This window comes from Triticum dicoccoides, chromosome 1B (genome assembly GCF_002162155.2).
Source record: "Triticum dicoccoides isolate Atlit2015 ecotype Zavitan chromosome 1B, WEW_v2.0, whole genome shotgun sequence".
In the NCBI taxonomy this organism is placed as follows: Eukaryota; Viridiplantae; Streptophyta; class Magnoliopsida; order Poales; family Poaceae; genus Triticum; species Triticum dicoccoides.
In genome coordinates, this window is record NC_041381.1 from 397,779,639 (window position 1) to 397,797,244 (window position 17,606).

Here is a 17,606-nt window from a genome sequence, read left to right on the forward strand (position 1 = left end):
TGGTCGCATGCAGGCTCGAAGCCGGGTGCGAGGTGAGAGCCGATCTGGAGATCGGATCGGGAAGATGTCCCAAAGTCGACGCTTCAAGGTCCATAGGCGCAAACAAGGCTGAGAAGCCAGTAAAGATCAGATCGTCCCGAGCGTTAGTGATGTATTCTAGGTTACCGAGCCTGCTTTGATGCTCAGGGGGGAAACTATCGACCAGGTCAAGATGGCCGGTCGAATTGGCGTGCTGAACAATGCTGCTGAACGCAAAAAGCTGGTCAGCGATGAAGATGCCCCCGGTGTTGACGCCATCTCCGATGATCAGGCGAGCGATAGACCTTTTGGTGATTCAACATCGGAACTCTCAATGAAAGCACCAATGTTGGTGTCAAAACCAGCAGATATTAGGTAGGGGGTCCCAAGATGTGGATCTTGGATCAATGGGGAACAAGGGACGAAGGACATAGTGTTTACCCAGGTTTGGGCCCTCTCTAAGAGGTAAAACCCTACGTCCTGCTTGATTATATTGATGTGTATAGGATGAAGTCAATCTACCACGCGATCAGATGAACTAAACCCTAGACTAGTAGAATGATGGTTGTTGTTCTAGCCTCTACAGACTAAACCCTCCGATTTATATAGACACCAGGGGTACTACGGTTATACATGATCAGTTACAAGGAAAGGATAAACATGCCGATTCTTCTCATCTTTACTTGGAGGACACACGAAGGCACCAAAAATCTTCCTGTCCGGATACGGTGTCTCCTCATAGTTCGGCCTCCTAGTATTGGCAACGCGGCCCAATAGTCTGGCCCATTTGGGATTAGGCCGGTAGGCCGAAGACCCCCTAATCCAGGACTCCCTCGGTGAGGCCTCCACATCATGGGTGCCCTCCTTGTTATGGTGAGTCGCATGAGTTAGTCCGGGCACCAACCTGCGGGCTCTGGAGCTGAGGTAAGCCCGGGCACACTGATGAAACACCTTGTAGTCTTTGTCAAAGGCACCGGTGGTGCCCCGAGAAAACACAATGAACTGTCATTTAAAGCATCCAACCGTGTGGTGGCGTCTGCGCGCGAGGTGTTTATGGTGGACTCAACGGTGAGGTGCTCATCCAAGATCTGGGGGTCAGCATTGATGGTAGCATCGCGACCTCATCTGCGCGTGCAGTCATAATTTGCTTCTTCACTGCCAAATGCTCCTTGAGCTCTCATGGCTATACTCCATGCACCATGGCTTTGTGCGGCAATTGTTTGGAGGATGGGGTAATGATTTGGGTGGAAGGTGTCGCGCCGGCGGTCGGGCCATGTAGGATGGAGAAGGAGGAGGAGGGGTGGATTACCTGACTAGAGTGATGAGGGCGAGCACCGGGAAGGAGCATCGTCAACGAGGTGGCGGCACAACAATTAAGCAATGAAGGTTTGAATTTGTAACGGAAGGAGGAAATAGGGGAACGTTTGTTTTGGTTGGGAGAAGGAGGGGGAAGATTAATATTTTCGCGGCTGGCAAAATTTGCTCGGTGCAAGGAAAAACCGGCACGCAAAATGTCATCCGACATGATTCCTTCTTCAAAACTGTGTGTGATATCTATCCATTGCAAACGATTTCTGCTAACTTACCCGTGTGTGATGACTTTGAACATACAAATTTGGGTCTGATTTTGACTAATTTTAGTGGTCATCCACGTCATTGCATAATTTAACATCACTTGCTAAGTCGGGTACGCAAAAGAGCCTACAACACAACCCACAATTGCTTAATCGAGCAAGTTCAGTAATTAAACAGAGCTAGTTACTTTCATCATGTTACATTGATTCGCGTTCATTGCTTTGATAAATTGTTATGTGGGTGGAACAATGCTAAGGTGTTGTTCTTACTTGAACAAACAACCTACTTATGATTACCCCTTCTCACAAGCATCCGCAACTACAAGAGAAGAATTAAGATAAATCTAACCATAACATTAAACAAAAGGATCCAAATCAGCCCCTTACGAAAAAGCTCATAAACTGGGGTTTTGTCTTCTGTCACTCCCACAACACATCATCTACTAACTAACCCCACAATGTCTTCCCCTACGTATAAACATGGTGAAATGTCATGTAGTCGACATTCACACGACACCACTAGAGAAAGAACAACATAACACATCAACACAACACTGAATCAATACCAACTTCACATAATTACTTATAACAAGACTTTTCCCATGTCCTCGAGAACAAACGGAACTACTCACAAATCATATCCATGTTCATGTCAGAGGAGATAAATATCTAATTAACAATCTGAGGTAAACCAATTAGCATGAACTACAAGATGTAATCAACACTAGTAGCATCCCCCAGGTACCAATCTGAGGTTTTACACAAAGATTGAACACAAGTGATGAATTAGGGTTTGGAGATGAGATGGTCTTGTGAAGATGTTGATGGAGATGAGTCCTCCCACGATGAGAGGAGCGTTGGTGATGCCGATGGCTTCGATTTTCCCCTCGAGGAGGGAAGTTTCCCCAACGAAATCGCTCCGTCGGCGAGGAAAATTCCTCCTGCCCAAGTTCCACCTCGAGACAGGGGCGGCTCATCTCGAAAGTCTTCTTTTCTATTTTCTAGGGCAAATGGCTTCATATAGCAGAAGATGGGCATCGGCGGACCTCCGTGGGGCCCACAAGTCACCAGGGCGCGCCGCCAGCCTTCTCTGGTACTTATTTCTTCCAATATTTTCTATATATTCCAAAATAATTCTTCATAAATTTTCAGCTCATTTGGAGCTCCGGAAAATATCTGTTGTAGCTTTTTTCAGGCTCGGAATTCCAGTTGTCGGCAATGTCCCTCTTTCGGTGTATCTTGCATTTTAAGAGAGAAAAATTATTAGAATTGCATCATAAAGTGAAATACATATTTACAACATTATAAACAATAATAGGAAACACGATGCAAAACAGATGTATCACAATCCGCTGCACGACATGGCTCTGATAGAGGCCACGTGCCACCCGTCATGGATACGCGCCGACTGTAGCGATCACGCGCCTTCGGTCCACCTGTCATCGACCTTATAACCGGTTCGCCCGGGGACGAGCCGTCTGGGCAGATCGTACGGCTCCCCTCGCTCCCGAGAGCCTCCCGCCGCAAGCCACACGACAACAGACAACTGGGAAGCTCTCTTCACCGAACTGTAGCGATTGCGCGTTCTCAGTCCACTCATCATGGACGCGCGCCGACTGTACCAATTCGTACGCCAAGGGTCCACCCGTCATTGAGTTGTCCGGTTGATTGGACGGCTCGCCTCGCCCCCAAGAGCCTCCTGTCGCAAGCCAACCAGCAATGGACGGCTAGGAGGCTCTCTTCCCCCTCGACGAGCCTAGGAAGGCGAATACTCCACCATCCTTTGCCCCGCCCCGAGAGCCTTCTCCCCAAGCCAACGGGCAACAGACGGCTAGGAGGCACTCTTCGCCCTCGATGAGCCTAGAAAGGTGGATACCACGCCGTTCTTTATATAGGAGTAATATATGATACGCACACTACGTGCGAATTTCAGGGAGAAAAAACCAAATAGAAAAACAGCTCGATTTTTAAGGGTTTTCCTGCGGTGATTTCGTAAAAGAAAGAAAATCGCTGCTTGGGCTCTCCCCTCCCCGCCCGCCCACACAAGTGACTAGAGGCCAACAGAAGAGGAGTGGAATCATTCATTCATTCATCCATGGCTCCCCTCTTCGCCTCCTGCCACGCTTCCCACGCGTCCCTCCTACTCCTCTCCCCCAACCCCGCCGCCGCCGCACGTCTCCGCGTCGGTGGCCTCCGAGTCAGGCGGCCGCGCCGCCTCCGCCTCCCCGTACGAACCGCCGCGGGAGGCAGCCCACTCGATGCCGAGATCCCCGACCCTACAGTCGACGACGACGAGTGGGGCCGCGAGCCGCCCGCTTCCGCGCCGGGTAACTCGCGCCCTGGCGTCACCGATGAGTGGGGCGAGCCGGGGGTGGCCGAGCCTGAGCAGCCCTCCGGCGCCGACACCCCTACCAACGACGACGAGTGGGGCGGGGAGCCCACGCCGACGCCGCCCAAGGCGAAGGAGGCTCCGGTTACGAAGGAGAACGAGGGGAGGGAGGAGCTGAAGCGGTGCTTGGTGGACACGGTGTACGGCTCCGGCCTGGGCCTTAAGACGTCCTCGGAGGTCAGGGGGGAGGTCGTGGAGCTCGTGGCCCAGCTCGAGGCTTCCAATCCCACGCCCGCGCCCGTCCAGGCGCCAGAGCTCGACGGAAACTGGATACTCCTGTGAGCCTTCCCACTTCTTGCTCTCAATCAATACTTGCTAGTACTCACTACTTCGATCGTCAGTTCGATACGTCAGTGGAATGCTTTATTTGAATTTTAGCCACTCAGAATGATTGCGTGCTGTTGCCGTTGTTCTTCTGACCAAAGGGTGTTCTAAGTTGAGGGCTCCTTTGGTTAATAGGATAGGAATGTCATAGGAATAGGAAAATCATAGGAAGTGAGATAGACATGTATCCCAATTCATATAGGGAAAGAGATGTCATTTGAAGCATAGGTAGAAAATTTTCCATTGAGTCTAGGATAATGTCACTTTTCTTTGAAATGTGAAGGATTGGTTCCTATCCTGCATAGGAATGAATCCATTCCTGCAAACCAAAGAGCTCCAAAGGATTTTTTTTCTTTAAAAACCCTATCCTATACGATTCCTACAAAAATCCTATAAGCCAAAGGAGGCCAAACTGTTTAAGCAGTCAACTTCTTATAATGCTCTTGCTCTGCCAAAGCAGACGACCAATTTCCCCCCTCTTAGAATTCTCATTAGCACTGAGGGGGTCCAGTCAGTTACTTGTACTTGTACCTACTTAATTGTGCATGGTCGTCAACTTTCAGGTATACAGCATATTCTGAGCTTCTACCGATTCTGCTTGCCGGGGCAACACCATTCACCAGAGTTGATAAGATATCCCAAGAAATTGACTCGAGAAGCATGACGATAATTAATGCTTCAACTATTTCGACTCCATTTGCTTCGTTTTCATTTAGCGCAACTGCTTCTTTTGAAGTCCAAACTCCATCAAGGATAGAGGTACAGACCTGCTTCTCGTCAATTTTATGCTAGTCTCAGTTTATACTGCATTGGTTATTTCAGCTTTCCAGACATGTCATGTGGAACAGTTAATTTGCTTCTTCAATTACAAATAGAACATTTTGTATCATTAAATCATTTCGCTAGTTACATTTGCTTCTCATCAATGTTATTTTAAAACACTTTGTATTATGAAATCCAGATAGTCTGTAGCCCCTTCGTCAAACCATTTCGCTAGTTACATCTACTTGCTATTTTTAAGAAATATGGGATGCAAATTAGCAAATTAGGGAGAGACCCCTTTGTGTTGCGCTAGACTGAGATATATAATCTAGCATGGCTGCAAGCCTTCAACTCAAGCATTCAACAGACGCATTTGATACCAGTATTGCCGCCTACCTGTCATTCTCCTAGTTACGGTGTACATAGGATGATAACTTGATAAGCAAATCTCTTGTACCAAATGTTTGAGGTGCACATCATGGTTACTAAAAGACTTGGATGTTTCATCAGTTACAAGAATACAAGTTGCCCTTTACCATGTATGTAAGCCGTCCTTGATAACATAGATATGCCAAACTGACACATTACTTGTTCTCATGAAGGTCCAATTCAAAGAGGGGAGCTTCCAGCCTCCTGAGATATCATCATCAGTAAATCTACCTGAACAGATCGCCATATTCGGGCAGAAGTTCAGCCTGGGGCCTGTTAAGGAGCTGCTGGAGCCTTTGCAGCGAGCATTTGCTAGCATTGCAGGGTCCATATCTGGGCAGCCACCCCTCAAGGTACCGATTCCCGGAGACAACAAGGCCAAGTCGTGGCTTTTGACAACCTACCTGGACAAAGACTTGAGGATTTCAAAAGGCGATGGAGGTGGCGTGTTTATTCTTGCCAAAGAGGGGAGCCCTTTACTAGATTAACTGTACATGTGTAATAGGTGTCATTATTCATATCTGCAAGGTTGAAAACCACAGCTGCAAGCCTACAACGGAGCATTCTTCTCCCTCTTTGATACACAATTTTCTGGTGGTTTTGAGTCTGGCAGAATCAACTAAATATTGTCGGTATGGAGTCTCCATACGCTTTCTGCTCCTTGGTAACTACGTAGTGTACATTTTTTGTGTTATTAAAAAGGAATGTGCACGATACTTTATCGTAAGAGTATTTTCTGCTCCCTAGCTCAGCCAACTAAACCAAAATTACCTGAGCACCATGACATTGATTAAAGCAGAATCCTGAGCACCATGACATGGATTGCATGCCAGATAACTCTGGATTCAGTTATTGCTTCTGAGTCTGGGTTCAAACAGGATACCCTCTGATCCTCTTTAGTTCAATCAAACTGAATTTTCAGAAGACATGATTTTTTAAACTTTAGTTCATTTGATTAACTAAGGAATATGGGAGGGTACCTGAGGTTCACAAATTTGCATCGCTAGATATATTTCACATAAATCTGGACTGGAGGCTGTGGCCTGCTTGGAATCAGAATTTTATACAAAAATGCAAGGGAATCAAACTAAAGCGATCAACTGTTCCTTCCGTATGAGAGCTTGCTTAAGGTACATCTACATTAACAACTGAGACCTGTCACGCTTCAAATACAGAACTGGGAAAATGGCAGCACATCTACATTAACTGACACCTGTCAGGCTTCAAATGCAGAACTGGGAATATGGCAGCAACACAACGCTTCTCAGCAAATAAGATGTGTATCAGGCAGATATAACCATCTCCTAGAGAACATTCTAAAAAAAAACAGAAGCCTGTAATCTCCACCTTTTCTCTCTAGTAGACTACATAATTACAGAGGCATTTCCCTGTGAAAAAAACTGTGGACGAAAATGGCGTCGCCTTGTACTGTTGTTATGGTACAACAATTCTAAGTCGCAAGTGGTTGCCTCCATTTTATCGGTTGACTTGAAGATACAAAAACGGCAGCCCACATCGCACACCTAACTCGGATCACATTTTTCGTCTGCTTACACAACATGAAAGTTTCCTTGTAGTTGAGTTCACTCTTCATCAACATGGTTTCTGCATTAAAAACATAGGTTACCCATCACGTACAGATGCACCGGCTCAAACGCATATACTGTGAGAGGGAAGTGGCCATCCATAATTCATTTCTGTTGTTCATGTCTAGACCACCGGAAAACATAACATCAACACTGTAGATTCAATTACACTCCCTCCGTCCCAAAAATTTTGTCTTAGATTTGTCTACATACGGATGTATCTATTCACGTTTTAGTGCTAGATACATCCGTATCTAGATAAATCTAAGACAAGAATTTTGGGACGGAGGGAGTAGAAAGCATACCATCTCCAACATGATGAACGTGCTGTCGAAATAAATAGTTAATCTTGTGATGTGCATGCCTGTGACTAACTAACCTTAAGGGGTACCATTCAGATATGGGGAAAATAGCATGGAGCTGTGTTATATAAATATATCCTCTTTCTCCAAACATTTTTTAGGTGTATTCTTCCTATTGATGTGTTAATGTTTAGCAAGAAACCACAAGTGCCAGCAGTCCAGCAGCATAAGTATAAGATGTTTTGAAGTAGCGATGGAAGTATTTCACTAAGCACCAATCTGTGACTCCAAATTCGAGTGGAAACACATCTAGCTCTTAAACCGTTTCCATAATACTTCATTTTAGTTACAGAAGTTCTCCCCTGATTTATCAAGTAACAGTTCCCATAGTGCCAAGACACATAGTGAGTGTTACCTTTGATATTCTCTGTTCTCTTGTTCAACCAGGTGCTTTCCAAATTTAATCATTTAAGAAACATTTATTTGCATGCAATTACAGAGAGAAAAGGGTGAACCTCTGTTAGTGGCGAAGAGAACTTTCATGACTAACCTCAGCATGAGAGTGAGACACAATGTCCTCTCCAATGCGTAGATAACGCACCATGGATTCAACACACCTAGGATACATGGCAGACCTTTCAAATATATAAATGCGCCAACAGCACAAGACAAGAATCCAACTGACAAAGCTTTGTGGTTTGCCTGCTATCATTTGAAAACTGTGTCCTGCATCCTTTTGAACACCTCATGCACAGATGAAGGATCTATATCATATCTAACACCCTCACCACCATACTGCACAAAGAGGTACTCTCTTGAGGACATTGGAGGGGGCAAAAGATCACATAACTCCACCAGATCTTGAATAGGTGGCAAGGGCATATCCCTTTGGTTCAGTGAATGATACACATCTGCCAGAAGAAGCCACACGAGGTCATCATCCATACAGGCAAGTCCAGTCAATGCCCTCATAGCAGCTTCTCGCAGACCTATCAAACCACTATAAGCAATCCCTACCACAAGGCCACAGATCTTCTTCAACACACTTTCCAATGCAATAGCACTCCTTTTGTGGGAAGATATTTCAGTGATCATGTCCAAGACTGCAATCTGAATCTTTTGGCTGGATATCTCAGCCATAGGTTCCTCTGAGGTAAGTGAGGTATTCCTATATGGTAAAATAATTGCTTTTTCATCCATCGATGACAGTGTTTTCCGTCGGAATGGAGACAAGGCCAGCAACCTCCAAATAATATATCCATCCTTATGAAACCGGCGTACAAAAAAATTACCACCAGATATTTGAATGGTTCTGCCTAAAACTTGTGTGCATCTTCTGACAATAGGCTGCAAAAACCTTATTCCGGTGAGAGTAGGTATCATATAGAACTCACATATTTTACAGTAAGACTGGAAACAGAGAAACAGGTAACTGAAAATTATCCAGTCTAGCAACTCATAGACTCAACATTACCATGCCAAAAGTAAATTTGAAATCTAAGTAGGTGATCAGAGATTCCATATCCAAGCCAACAAATTCTGTACTAGGTACTAAACGTACAAAACCAATATTGCATATTATTTCATGCAGTGAATTGGAATTTTATGTCTTGGTCAGTTGGAGAGCATATGCTCCATGACTACCAAATTGTAGATGAATCTAGCATTCAATGAAGGCAAAAAAAGAGGTAACATACTAGTATGAAAATCAAGAGTGTAATGGGTGCAAGTGCAACATCATTCATTGAACTGGGGTGATGTTCAGGGCATATTGTTCACGTATGTAAATAATATGAACTATTCATCTGCATTAAGAATCAACACATATCCTCTGGAGCACAGATAAAAAATCTGGTGGCACATGTTCTTCAGAATATAGTTGTGGTCAGTTCTACTTCAGAAGCAAAGTTGATCTCATAGAGGAGCGGGATTATAGATGGGCCAACCAAAATAAGGCAGGTCATCAAACAGGATACAAAAAGAGTAGCTGTCACTTGAGAGGAGAGGTTACTGGATGAGGACAAGTAACATGTGCAATATTGGAAGTAATTTGGGTTTGATCATATTCACACTTAATATTTGGATTCCAAAGTAGCTGTAGGAAGCCCTTTGGATCTAAGAACGCAAATGGTAAAAGAAGATGCTGAACTTAGATGTGACACAGGGCAACCACAACGCGCTATATCTGATTCTAGTCAGCAGAATATGTGGGTCATTGAGTATTGAAGTACACCATGATTTCATAAAAAAGGGCAGCCCGGTGCATGTAGCTCCTGCTTGCGCAGGGTCCGGGGAAGAGTCCAACCACTTTGGGTCTATTGTACGCAGCCTTTCCCTACATTTTCTGTAAGAGGCTGTTTCCAGGACTTGAACCCATGACCTCATGGTCACAAGGCAGCAGCTTTACCACTGCGCCAAGGCTCCCCTTCTACACCATGATTTCATGATGGTGAGAAGTGAAATATTACCACTGAAGTGTGATATAATTTAGGAAGCTAAAAAGTAAACATTTCATGTATCATGATGGTGAGAAATGAAATATTACCACTGAAGTGTGATATAATTTAGGAAGCTAAAAAGTAAACATTTCATGTAAGCATTTATTCTAGAAAACCAAAGAAGCAAGTACCAAGAGAACAGTAATTTACGCGATGCAAAAATATCAGATGTGAAGAAACTGCACCATTGAGATCTTGTTCTTAAGACAGATAACCAGGTATGGCCATAGTTTGTTCATAGCTGGGAGTAGTCTATTCTCGTCAACATCTTCAGCAGTGTCCATATCATCAAGAAGTTCATCCAAGGACAATTGCTGGACTGCCTCCTTGATAACAGCTTTGGTTTCATTTTCACACTTATATGCATCCTCAACCTTGGCAATAGATACAACAGCATTCTGTAGATGGCAAAGTACAATTTTACTGTGACAAGAAATGCCAGAGAACTTAATTGTCAGGATGAAGCAACCCTTGTTTGTCAATGAATGGCTGAAATTTTACTTTATTCAACATTAAGTCACAACAGAATGACATCTAAGAGCTATGCTGCCAAGTAAAGCAAGGTATCAGGTTTGCTAAAGCTGTTAAATGGGGTGATGTAATAGGTTAGTTAGTACGATTAACCTGAAAGGAAATGAAAACAGCCATATGCGACATACAAGTACACAAACACATTATAGGAAACCTCCCTGGTTTTATACTGTACAATTTGCATTCCTCGAGATACAGAATAGACAAGAGCTAGCTCAAGTTATTGTACCAAACAGAAGACCAGTATGAAGGATGCCAAAAGATGGCCAAAAGCTATTGCCAAAACATAATGGCCAGCAAAGCAGGTAAAATAAAGAAACCTATAAATGACCCGGCAAGTGAAATATCCTATGAAATGGGATCAGAACTTGCGCTTATCACAATGCACTGTTGCATAATTAGCAGACAGAAAGAAATACCTCCACGATGTCTAGGGCCACAAGGCATGCTGCTTCCTTGGTTGAGGAGAGAAGTGGGGTGGCAGCTGATAAGCAAGACCCAGCAAGAGATGCAACTATTCTCCTGTATTTTCTCATATCATTTAGATTGCAAAGTAAATCCTCCCAATATTCCAAGCTCAGAAAATCAGGCTGGGCATCAACATCCATTGTACCTGATGCAATCAAAACAGGTTATGAGAAAGCAACTATGTGAATAAGACTTCATGAATAAATGAACTCTAAACCATATTTTCTGGGGAACATGATGGTGCTACGATCCAAACTAACTGCTGTAGAAAAACAAAATTGGGTCCTGTCAAGCATTACCAGGCATTACGCTGGTTTCTCTTCTCTTCTCTATCAAACTTTCGACTGCTTGATGCTCTGATCTGACCTTCACAGAAAATGATTGCACCTCATCTGGTAAGCTAATAGACTCATGAGTACATGCCTTGGCGATCTCAAAGACTGCCTAGAGAAACCCAAAAAAGAAAGAAAGGAAGAACTTGCTCAGTGAAACATGTATTAGTGCACAAGCAAAACATGACCAGAGAAAGAGATGAATAACACGTAGGTGGTCCAGAATTCTGAACCAATGAGCACAACATTAATACAAGAGAATCAGAGACAAATCAACAATTGGGCTTTAATTGTACAGAGTTCTGTACAAAATGTGTAGACTTCACCAGTTCAAACACATGTGCATATATTTTATCAGAAGAAGAAAAACATAGAGATGTCGTTTTCCAACTAATTTCACCACTTGGATGCTAATACAGACAAAATAGCACTACTAGTCGCTTTGTACCACACTTTATTTGACCATTGAACCACGATGACCTCCTAACAAATCAGATGGTAGGCCAATCAGAACAGATAATGTATCTATGTACTATTGTCACTGCACTCTTAACTTGCATGCTCAATAATCAACATGGCACAAACCGTAGGTAGACTATCAAACCCTCATCCAAGATATAAGACAAGGCGCGAAAGCTATGTGCCTATGTCTGTTCATTGACCCGTTGGGTCAAAACAATGCACAAAACCAGGCCAGTGCCAAAAGACACCATCAACTGCATGCACTGCCCTGCACTGTTTGAACGGGTTTTGAAAACCGTTGATGAACAGCCTTAACAGATAGTATACAATAAAACCTGCCAATAGCACATGATAGTTAAAATGGTAAAACCAGTAGCTGAAATTTGAAATCCCAGCCAGCACCATGCACACGTGCTATAAGCGAATGCCCATTTAGTAGAACTGTCGAGTGGCCATCACATGATATCAAATTTCGTAATTGTATATCATAATACCTTCAGAAATGGAACAGTTAGATGGGGATGATCATGCCTACCAAGAACCTCCAGCTCTGAAGAAACTGCCCGCATCTGTAAATATTACATGTATTGCAATAAAAGTTAACATATGAAACTGGCTTCAAAACTTCAAAAATAATCATGTTTTGTTTTGATCAAAGGGCATCATTTGTTCTTTACTTCCCCATGCATCATCATATCCTCTTTGTATAATCAAAAAGGGAAGTGATCTCAGAAGGATAAGTGCTCAAACTTCGGAAGCCATAAAGTGTAATTGGTTTGACTAATTGGCAACTGATGCTTTACAAGGCAGCTTGTTATATGAGGGTACAAAAGCACTTAACCATGTAAAAAAATGAAATGGGGAAGATTCGTAACCATCCCTATCATACCGGTTCTTCCAAAAATGGTAAAATGTCACGAGAAGCACCAATGTAACACAGCATGGAAGCGAGAATATCAGGGACGTGGGGGTTGAGGTCTAGATGGCGCAATTGTCTGCAAAGAGAGTCAACAATGTAATCTGCATTTGCCACAACGAATTGGCCAACCTGCACAGGAAGAAAAACATAAGCGGTAATTCCGATGATGACAGTAAAAGAATTTTGCATGAACTAAGGTCATCATCAATTACCGTAGAGTAACCACCAGCGGCAGCAAGTGTTCTTAAGACAGCATCTGACGCAATTCTAATTTGCGCACTTGAGCTGATAAGTTTCCGGAGTAGAAGATAAAGTGAAGAGTGCATAAACCCACTCTGTGCAAAATCTTGATGAAGAATAATACCAAAGACCCCAATCCCGTCAAGCATTACCTGATGGAGAAGAACAAAAGTTGAAATACAGTTAAAACTGGAACAAGAAAAAAAATACTTTAAAAAACTATTGAAGAATTGCAGCAATGCATAATTACTTGTTGTAGTGCAGTTGTATCACGGAAGAAATGCATTGGAACATTAAGTTCTGCTAGGCATAGCTCAGAGTTCTGTTCTGTTGGAAGATCCCACACTTCCGGAGACATATACTCATGTAGTATACTACCAATACAGTGAATAATATCGTCTTCAGTGTCCATTCGCTCACTTATCTTCCAAACTTCTCTTACTCCGCTATGTAGACCACTTGAAGTTAAGTGGTCATTTTGACCAGGTACCCTTACCACTTGTGCTGAACTCTTGTTGAATAATTGCAAACACACAGAGAGAGACTGATCTGACAGACCATATATGAGCTCATTGAGCATGCAAACAGCAGAGCTTGCCTGGCGCAGTTTTTGTCCAGAATCACTCTTCATGTACCACCTCTGCACACCATATCTGTGAGTGTCTTCAGCGCGCAGCTCAGTGCTTAACCTCCGGAACTGATTGAGTAGAATATCAACAAAAACAGATAAAGATGCACTGGTTCCTTGCCCTGTCATCATCACAAGCAACAAAACATAACAGGTCAAAAATTTCAGTGTAATAAATTGCATCGCTGTAAAAGGCAACAAACACGACAGCTCCTAAATCATAAGTATGGCAAGCATTCAAAGTAGTTGACAACTTACCTGAAACTGTTGAAAGACCAACCAGCCTTATGATTCCTGCCAGAGCGGAGTATAGCCTCTGGCTACTTGCATGAACAAACCATGAAGGTACATGGGGGAGCTCATATTCAACTGTACCATTTATTGCATTTGGCAAACCATTGTCCCCAATAACAGATATTTTTGGGCCTGCAGATGAAGACGTTGCATACTGAGAGTGAGAACTGTGACTTGTATCATTAACATAGGCTCCATTCTTTAACTCAGCAACTGAATACAGATATCCAACAGATAGTGGCTTTGATACAATCAGCTTGTCCATGGAACCAGAAAACTGTGAGCTATGACTAATGCATAAACCCAAACAATCGAAGAAGCGAGCAGCAACAACCTGCCAGTGCAATAAAAATCAAGTCAAAAGTCAACTGAAGAGTTGTTGATCTAAAGAAAGGAATTGTAAGTTACTTACAGGAGAGCGATGAAGGTGATTCATCAGAAACTGAGGGCCGGCATAGAAAGTTAGAGCCAACAGTTTCCTGGCATGAGAAAGGGCAGTGATCTCCTCGCTTCCAAGTACCACTTGCGGTAACTTTTCAAGCAACCTGTCTTACATGCAAAAAAGTTGAGAACTTTCTCACATGTAAACTGTGTTGTTTCAATCAAAAATAACACAAACCTGGTAAATATATCAGAAACCTCATTTCCTGATAGAAAATGTTGACCCTTCATGAAAAGATAATCAAGAGAATCTTGTGCAGCCTCAGACACAGTTGCCGCATCATCACATGCTAGAACACATAAGCACTCCTGCAATTAACGATGTGGAGTTAGAAGTTAACAGAGCTTCCAGGCAAGTATGTGGAGATGCTGGCTGAGCGAAAGATCCTCTTTCCTTTTTGCAGGGTGGCTGGGCCAAAAGTATGAATGCATAGTGAATGAATTTCAAAGCATAAAAGACATGCTGCATATTGATGGCAAAGTTGTAGACCATGTGAGCATAACTGCATAGCTAACATTTTCTTATGCTTTCCACAAGTCAAAAAATAAGAATTTACAAACTTACCACAAGTAACATCTTGCTTCTCATTAATGTGAGGCTGCAACTAGACAACAGCCCCCTTACACCAATAACCACCGACCTCCTTACTTTCTCAGATGAGTGAACAGAAAGCTGCAAGAAGGATACGGTATTAAAATAACTTAGAAGGATGCTAATTTATAAAATAACGTGCAGTGGGGAGGGAGGTAAATATACATGTGGAAATGTCTCTGTAAACAATTTGCCAACATTAGTTGCTGTTTCCTTGAGCCATTTTCTTGTGCGTTTTACATGCAGTGCTCTTCTATCAGCAGAGTTATTACTGATATCAGAGGTAGTGTCTTCTGTAGTTTCAGAATTGCCTGTCTGTTCAGAAAACGTTTTGGTTGGCAACTGGCGAAGCTTCTGCAATACATGGTCACTAGAACCACTGCCACCAGAACATTGGGCAGAACTACTGTCACTAGGAATATCAAGTGCACTGAAATTTTCCTTGTCACATAGGACTATCATCAAAGCCTCAGTCAATCCAAGAATGGCTTGCTCAATGCTCAAAGCACTCCCAGCAGCACCGCTAATCATTGTCTTAGATGTGTAGAGAAGCTTTCCAAGACGACTGACGATACCAGGAAGGAAAAAGGCAAGTGCATCAGCAGAACCTACCTAAACAAGAAAGACAACTTTTACTAAATTGTGAACATAATTAAGAAAAATCTCACCAGAAGCCACGCTCAAAATAATTAAAAACGATCCAACCATGCTTCTACGCAAAGAGGAATCATGCCTACAGGAAAGATACAGATATGCCAAACGTAAAGATGACACCAACTTTTACTGTTGCAATCAGAGTACCGCTGGCCGCTCGGTATTTAAATCATCTAGGATATTTAAGTATGTCTTGTGTATCCCATTCCTTTTTGCTTCAAATGAGTAAAAATCATTACCCAGAGTAATATGTCAATGCGACAGCTAACAACATTGCCTCATTTCTTGTAATTTTATCTTTTTATGAAATAATGTTTTCGTCGCAGGTCTTTTTTGGAGGGGAGGGGAGGGGGGTTAAATACTAGCAAGGCAGAGGTTTAGTTAATAAACGATTAGGAATTTTTGACTGAAGATAGTAGAAGCATCTCATCTAGCAAGGCACTGCTGTCACACAGAACATCTCACCTTGGCAATAAGAACGCGCAATGCGAGCAATGATTCCTTTCTAACACCTGCGCTGCCACGGTGTCCTCTTGATGCCTCAAACTCTGATGACTTCCATATGAAATGAACCAAATTAGTTCCATCTTACTAACACATGGTTATTACATCTAAAAGAACATGGGTGCACAAATAATAGAATAGTTTTTGTGGGAAAATAAAGAATAACTGGGTGGCAAAGGCACTATATAAACAAAATGAAAAGTAACGGCAAAAAGAAGTGTGTCCATACATATGTTCAGGAATAAACACTATACCTGTAGAAGAAGTGAAAGCCAATGTCCGACAGCAGGTGAAGCATTTTCCGATCGGAGGAATGCAAGCAAGCACTCCTCTGGTTTTGCAGAATGCTTTGGATGAACCACACTACCAATTTCCGAACTTAGAATGATTGGGGTCGTAGGTAATACAGTTGCTTGATTACACGAACAGGACTTATCCGAGCATGATTGCAGCTGCAGAATCATGGCTCTGAAGCATCTTACAATGCCTAGGCGGAATTCTTCAGAAGCCTCCGTAGGTGAGAGTATTGCCCCAGATGTCAACTTTTTCAGCAACGCGACCATCTAGCATGCCAAACAAAACTATATAACATGTGTGAAAAACTTGGTAGATTCACCAACAGAAAATAACCCACATGATCTACCCAATGTGCGCTTAAAAGTGTGGAGATGCTTTGTACCATATGGCTATAGTTAGTAGTTGAAAAATAAATTTCCATAATCAAGTTCTAGTAAGCAGCTACTTAACAGGTTCTAGTTAGGTTGCTAGAGACTAGACTACACTGCAGAATCATGGCTTAGCGGAATTAATCACCTGATTGAGCGAGGTGAGGCGGCACTTGGTGAGGAGCAACTCAAGGCAAGCGAGCCCACCTTCGGCGATGGCATCCGTGATGTCGAGCTCCCCGACACCCTGCCCTGCTGCCTTGCCTTCCTTCCTGCACTGCACCGCTGCATCTAGGAGCATGAGCAATGGAAACGCCGTATAGCTAGATAAAAGGACAGGGCACCAAGATTAGATCACAAATCAAAGACACGCGCACACAATATAAGGAGAGCATGTTTTCCTCAAGCAGCGGGGCGTACGGGGGAAGAGGAGCGGGCGTATACGTACTCGAAGCAGGGCTGCAAGGCGGGGGCAGGGACGGAGCGGAGGAAGGCGGCCATGGCGCGGAGGGAGGAGGCGGCGGCGGAATTGGAGGCGGGGGAGCGGCTGCGGAGGACGTCGAGGAGGGCGATTGTGTGGGGCTTGAGCTGGGCGAAGACAGCGGCTAGGGTTTCGTCGGAGGCCGCCGCCGCCGCGGCCTCCATCCCGACGGGCGGCGACGTTGTGGAGGCTCTCCTTGATGGGTGCACCGGCGGGCGTGTGCGCTTCCGGTCGCTGCTCGGAAAGAGACGGAGAGGGGGAGGGGGAGGGGGAGGGGAAGGAGAGGGTTCTAGGTCGTTGCGAGCCGTCGTCCTGGGGTTTTTCTGGAAGCGGAGCTCGAGAAGACGAGCAACTAGGACGAACAGCTAAATTTTGCCACATTTCACATATTTTGGCCACTAATTGTGGGTTTAGCCCATTTGAATACCATAACACTTTATGTTTTCATATATTTTTCTACAACAAGGGAGGATGGGGCACAGCAGAATCATAGGCGTACATAACCTAGACTGC

The 17,606-nt window shown here is 43.7% G+C and overlaps 2 protein-coding genes across 5 annotated transcripts; one reads left to right on the plus strand and one right to left on the minus strand.

Moving 5' to 3' along the window:
* Window positions 1-3,662: 3,662 nt before the first annotated feature.
* Window positions 3,663-6,223, plus strand: LOC119337439 (probable plastid-lipid-associated protein 3, chloroplastic). Its single transcript, XM_037609583.1, has 3 exons — window positions 3,663-4,259; window positions 4,869-5,064; window positions 5,670-6,223. Exons 1-3 carry the CDS (start codon window positions 3,688-3,690, stop codon window positions 5,982-5,984), a joined length of 1,083 nt encoding a protein of 360 aa, XP_037465480.1. The 5' UTR covers window positions 3,663-3,687; the 3' UTR covers window positions 5,985-6,223.
* Window positions 6,224-6,555: 332 nt separating this feature from the next.
* LOC119337449 lies at window positions 6,556-17,400 on the minus strand. Of its 4 annotated transcripts, none has more exons than XM_037609595.1 (18): window positions 17,061-17,400; window positions 16,761-16,935; window positions 16,202-16,510; window positions 15,909-15,998; window positions 14,955-15,401; window positions 14,763-14,870; window positions 14,376-14,506; window positions 14,169-14,301; window positions 13,721-14,090; window positions 13,085-13,584; window positions 12,807-12,986; window positions 12,565-12,723; window positions 12,170-12,244; window positions 11,181-11,325; window positions 10,833-11,026; window positions 10,068-10,280; window positions 7,935-8,731; window positions 6,556-7,101 (listed from the first exon to the last, which is right to left on the minus strand). In XM_037609595.1, exons 1-17 carry the CDS (start codon window positions 17,255-17,257, stop codon window positions 8,093-8,095), a joined length of 4,065 nt encoding a protein of 1,354 aa, XP_037465492.1. In that variant the 5' UTR covers window positions 17,258-17,400; the 3' UTR covers window positions 6,556-7,101; window positions 7,935-8,092. The 4 variants fall into 4 exon arrangements, with proteins under 4 accessions (XP_037465492.1, XP_037465500.1, XP_037465507.1 ...); XM_037609603.1 differs by having other exon boundaries at window positions 16,202-16,528; window positions 16,761-16,897; window positions 17,061-17,192; XM_037609610.1 differs by lacking the exons at window positions 16,761-16,935; window positions 17,061-17,400 and having other exon boundaries at window positions 14,955-15,354; window positions 16,202-16,369.
* Window positions 17,401-17,606: the final 206 nt, after the last annotated feature.

Excerpts from the sequence above, each read along its gene's own strand:
- LOC119337439 (XM_037609583.1), top strand. The coding sequence starts at position 3,688 with ATGGCTCCCCTCTTCGCCTCCTGCCACGCTTCCCACGCGTCCCTCCTA. Across the intron at positions 4,260-4,868 it reads GACGGAAACTGGATACTCCT|GTATACAGCATATTCTGAGC; the intron begins GTGAGCCTTCCC and ends GTCAACTTTCAG. Across the intron at positions 5,065-5,669 it reads AAACTCCATCAAGGATAGAG|GTCCAATTCAAAGAGGGGAG; the intron begins GTACAGACCTGC and ends GTTCTCATGAAG.
- LOC119337449 (XM_037609595.1), bottom strand. The coding sequence starts at position 17,257 with ATGGAGGCCGCGGCGGCGGCGGCCTCCGACGAAACCCTAGCCGCTGTC. Across the intron at positions 16,936-17,060 it reads GCCTTGCAGCCCTGCTTCGA|CTATACGGCGTTTCCATTGC; the intron begins GTACGTATACGC and ends CCTTTTATCTAG. Across the intron at positions 11,027-11,180 it reads AGAAACCAGCGTAATGCCTG|GTACAATGGATGTTGATGCC; the intron begins GTAATGCTTGAC and ends TGATTGCATCAG.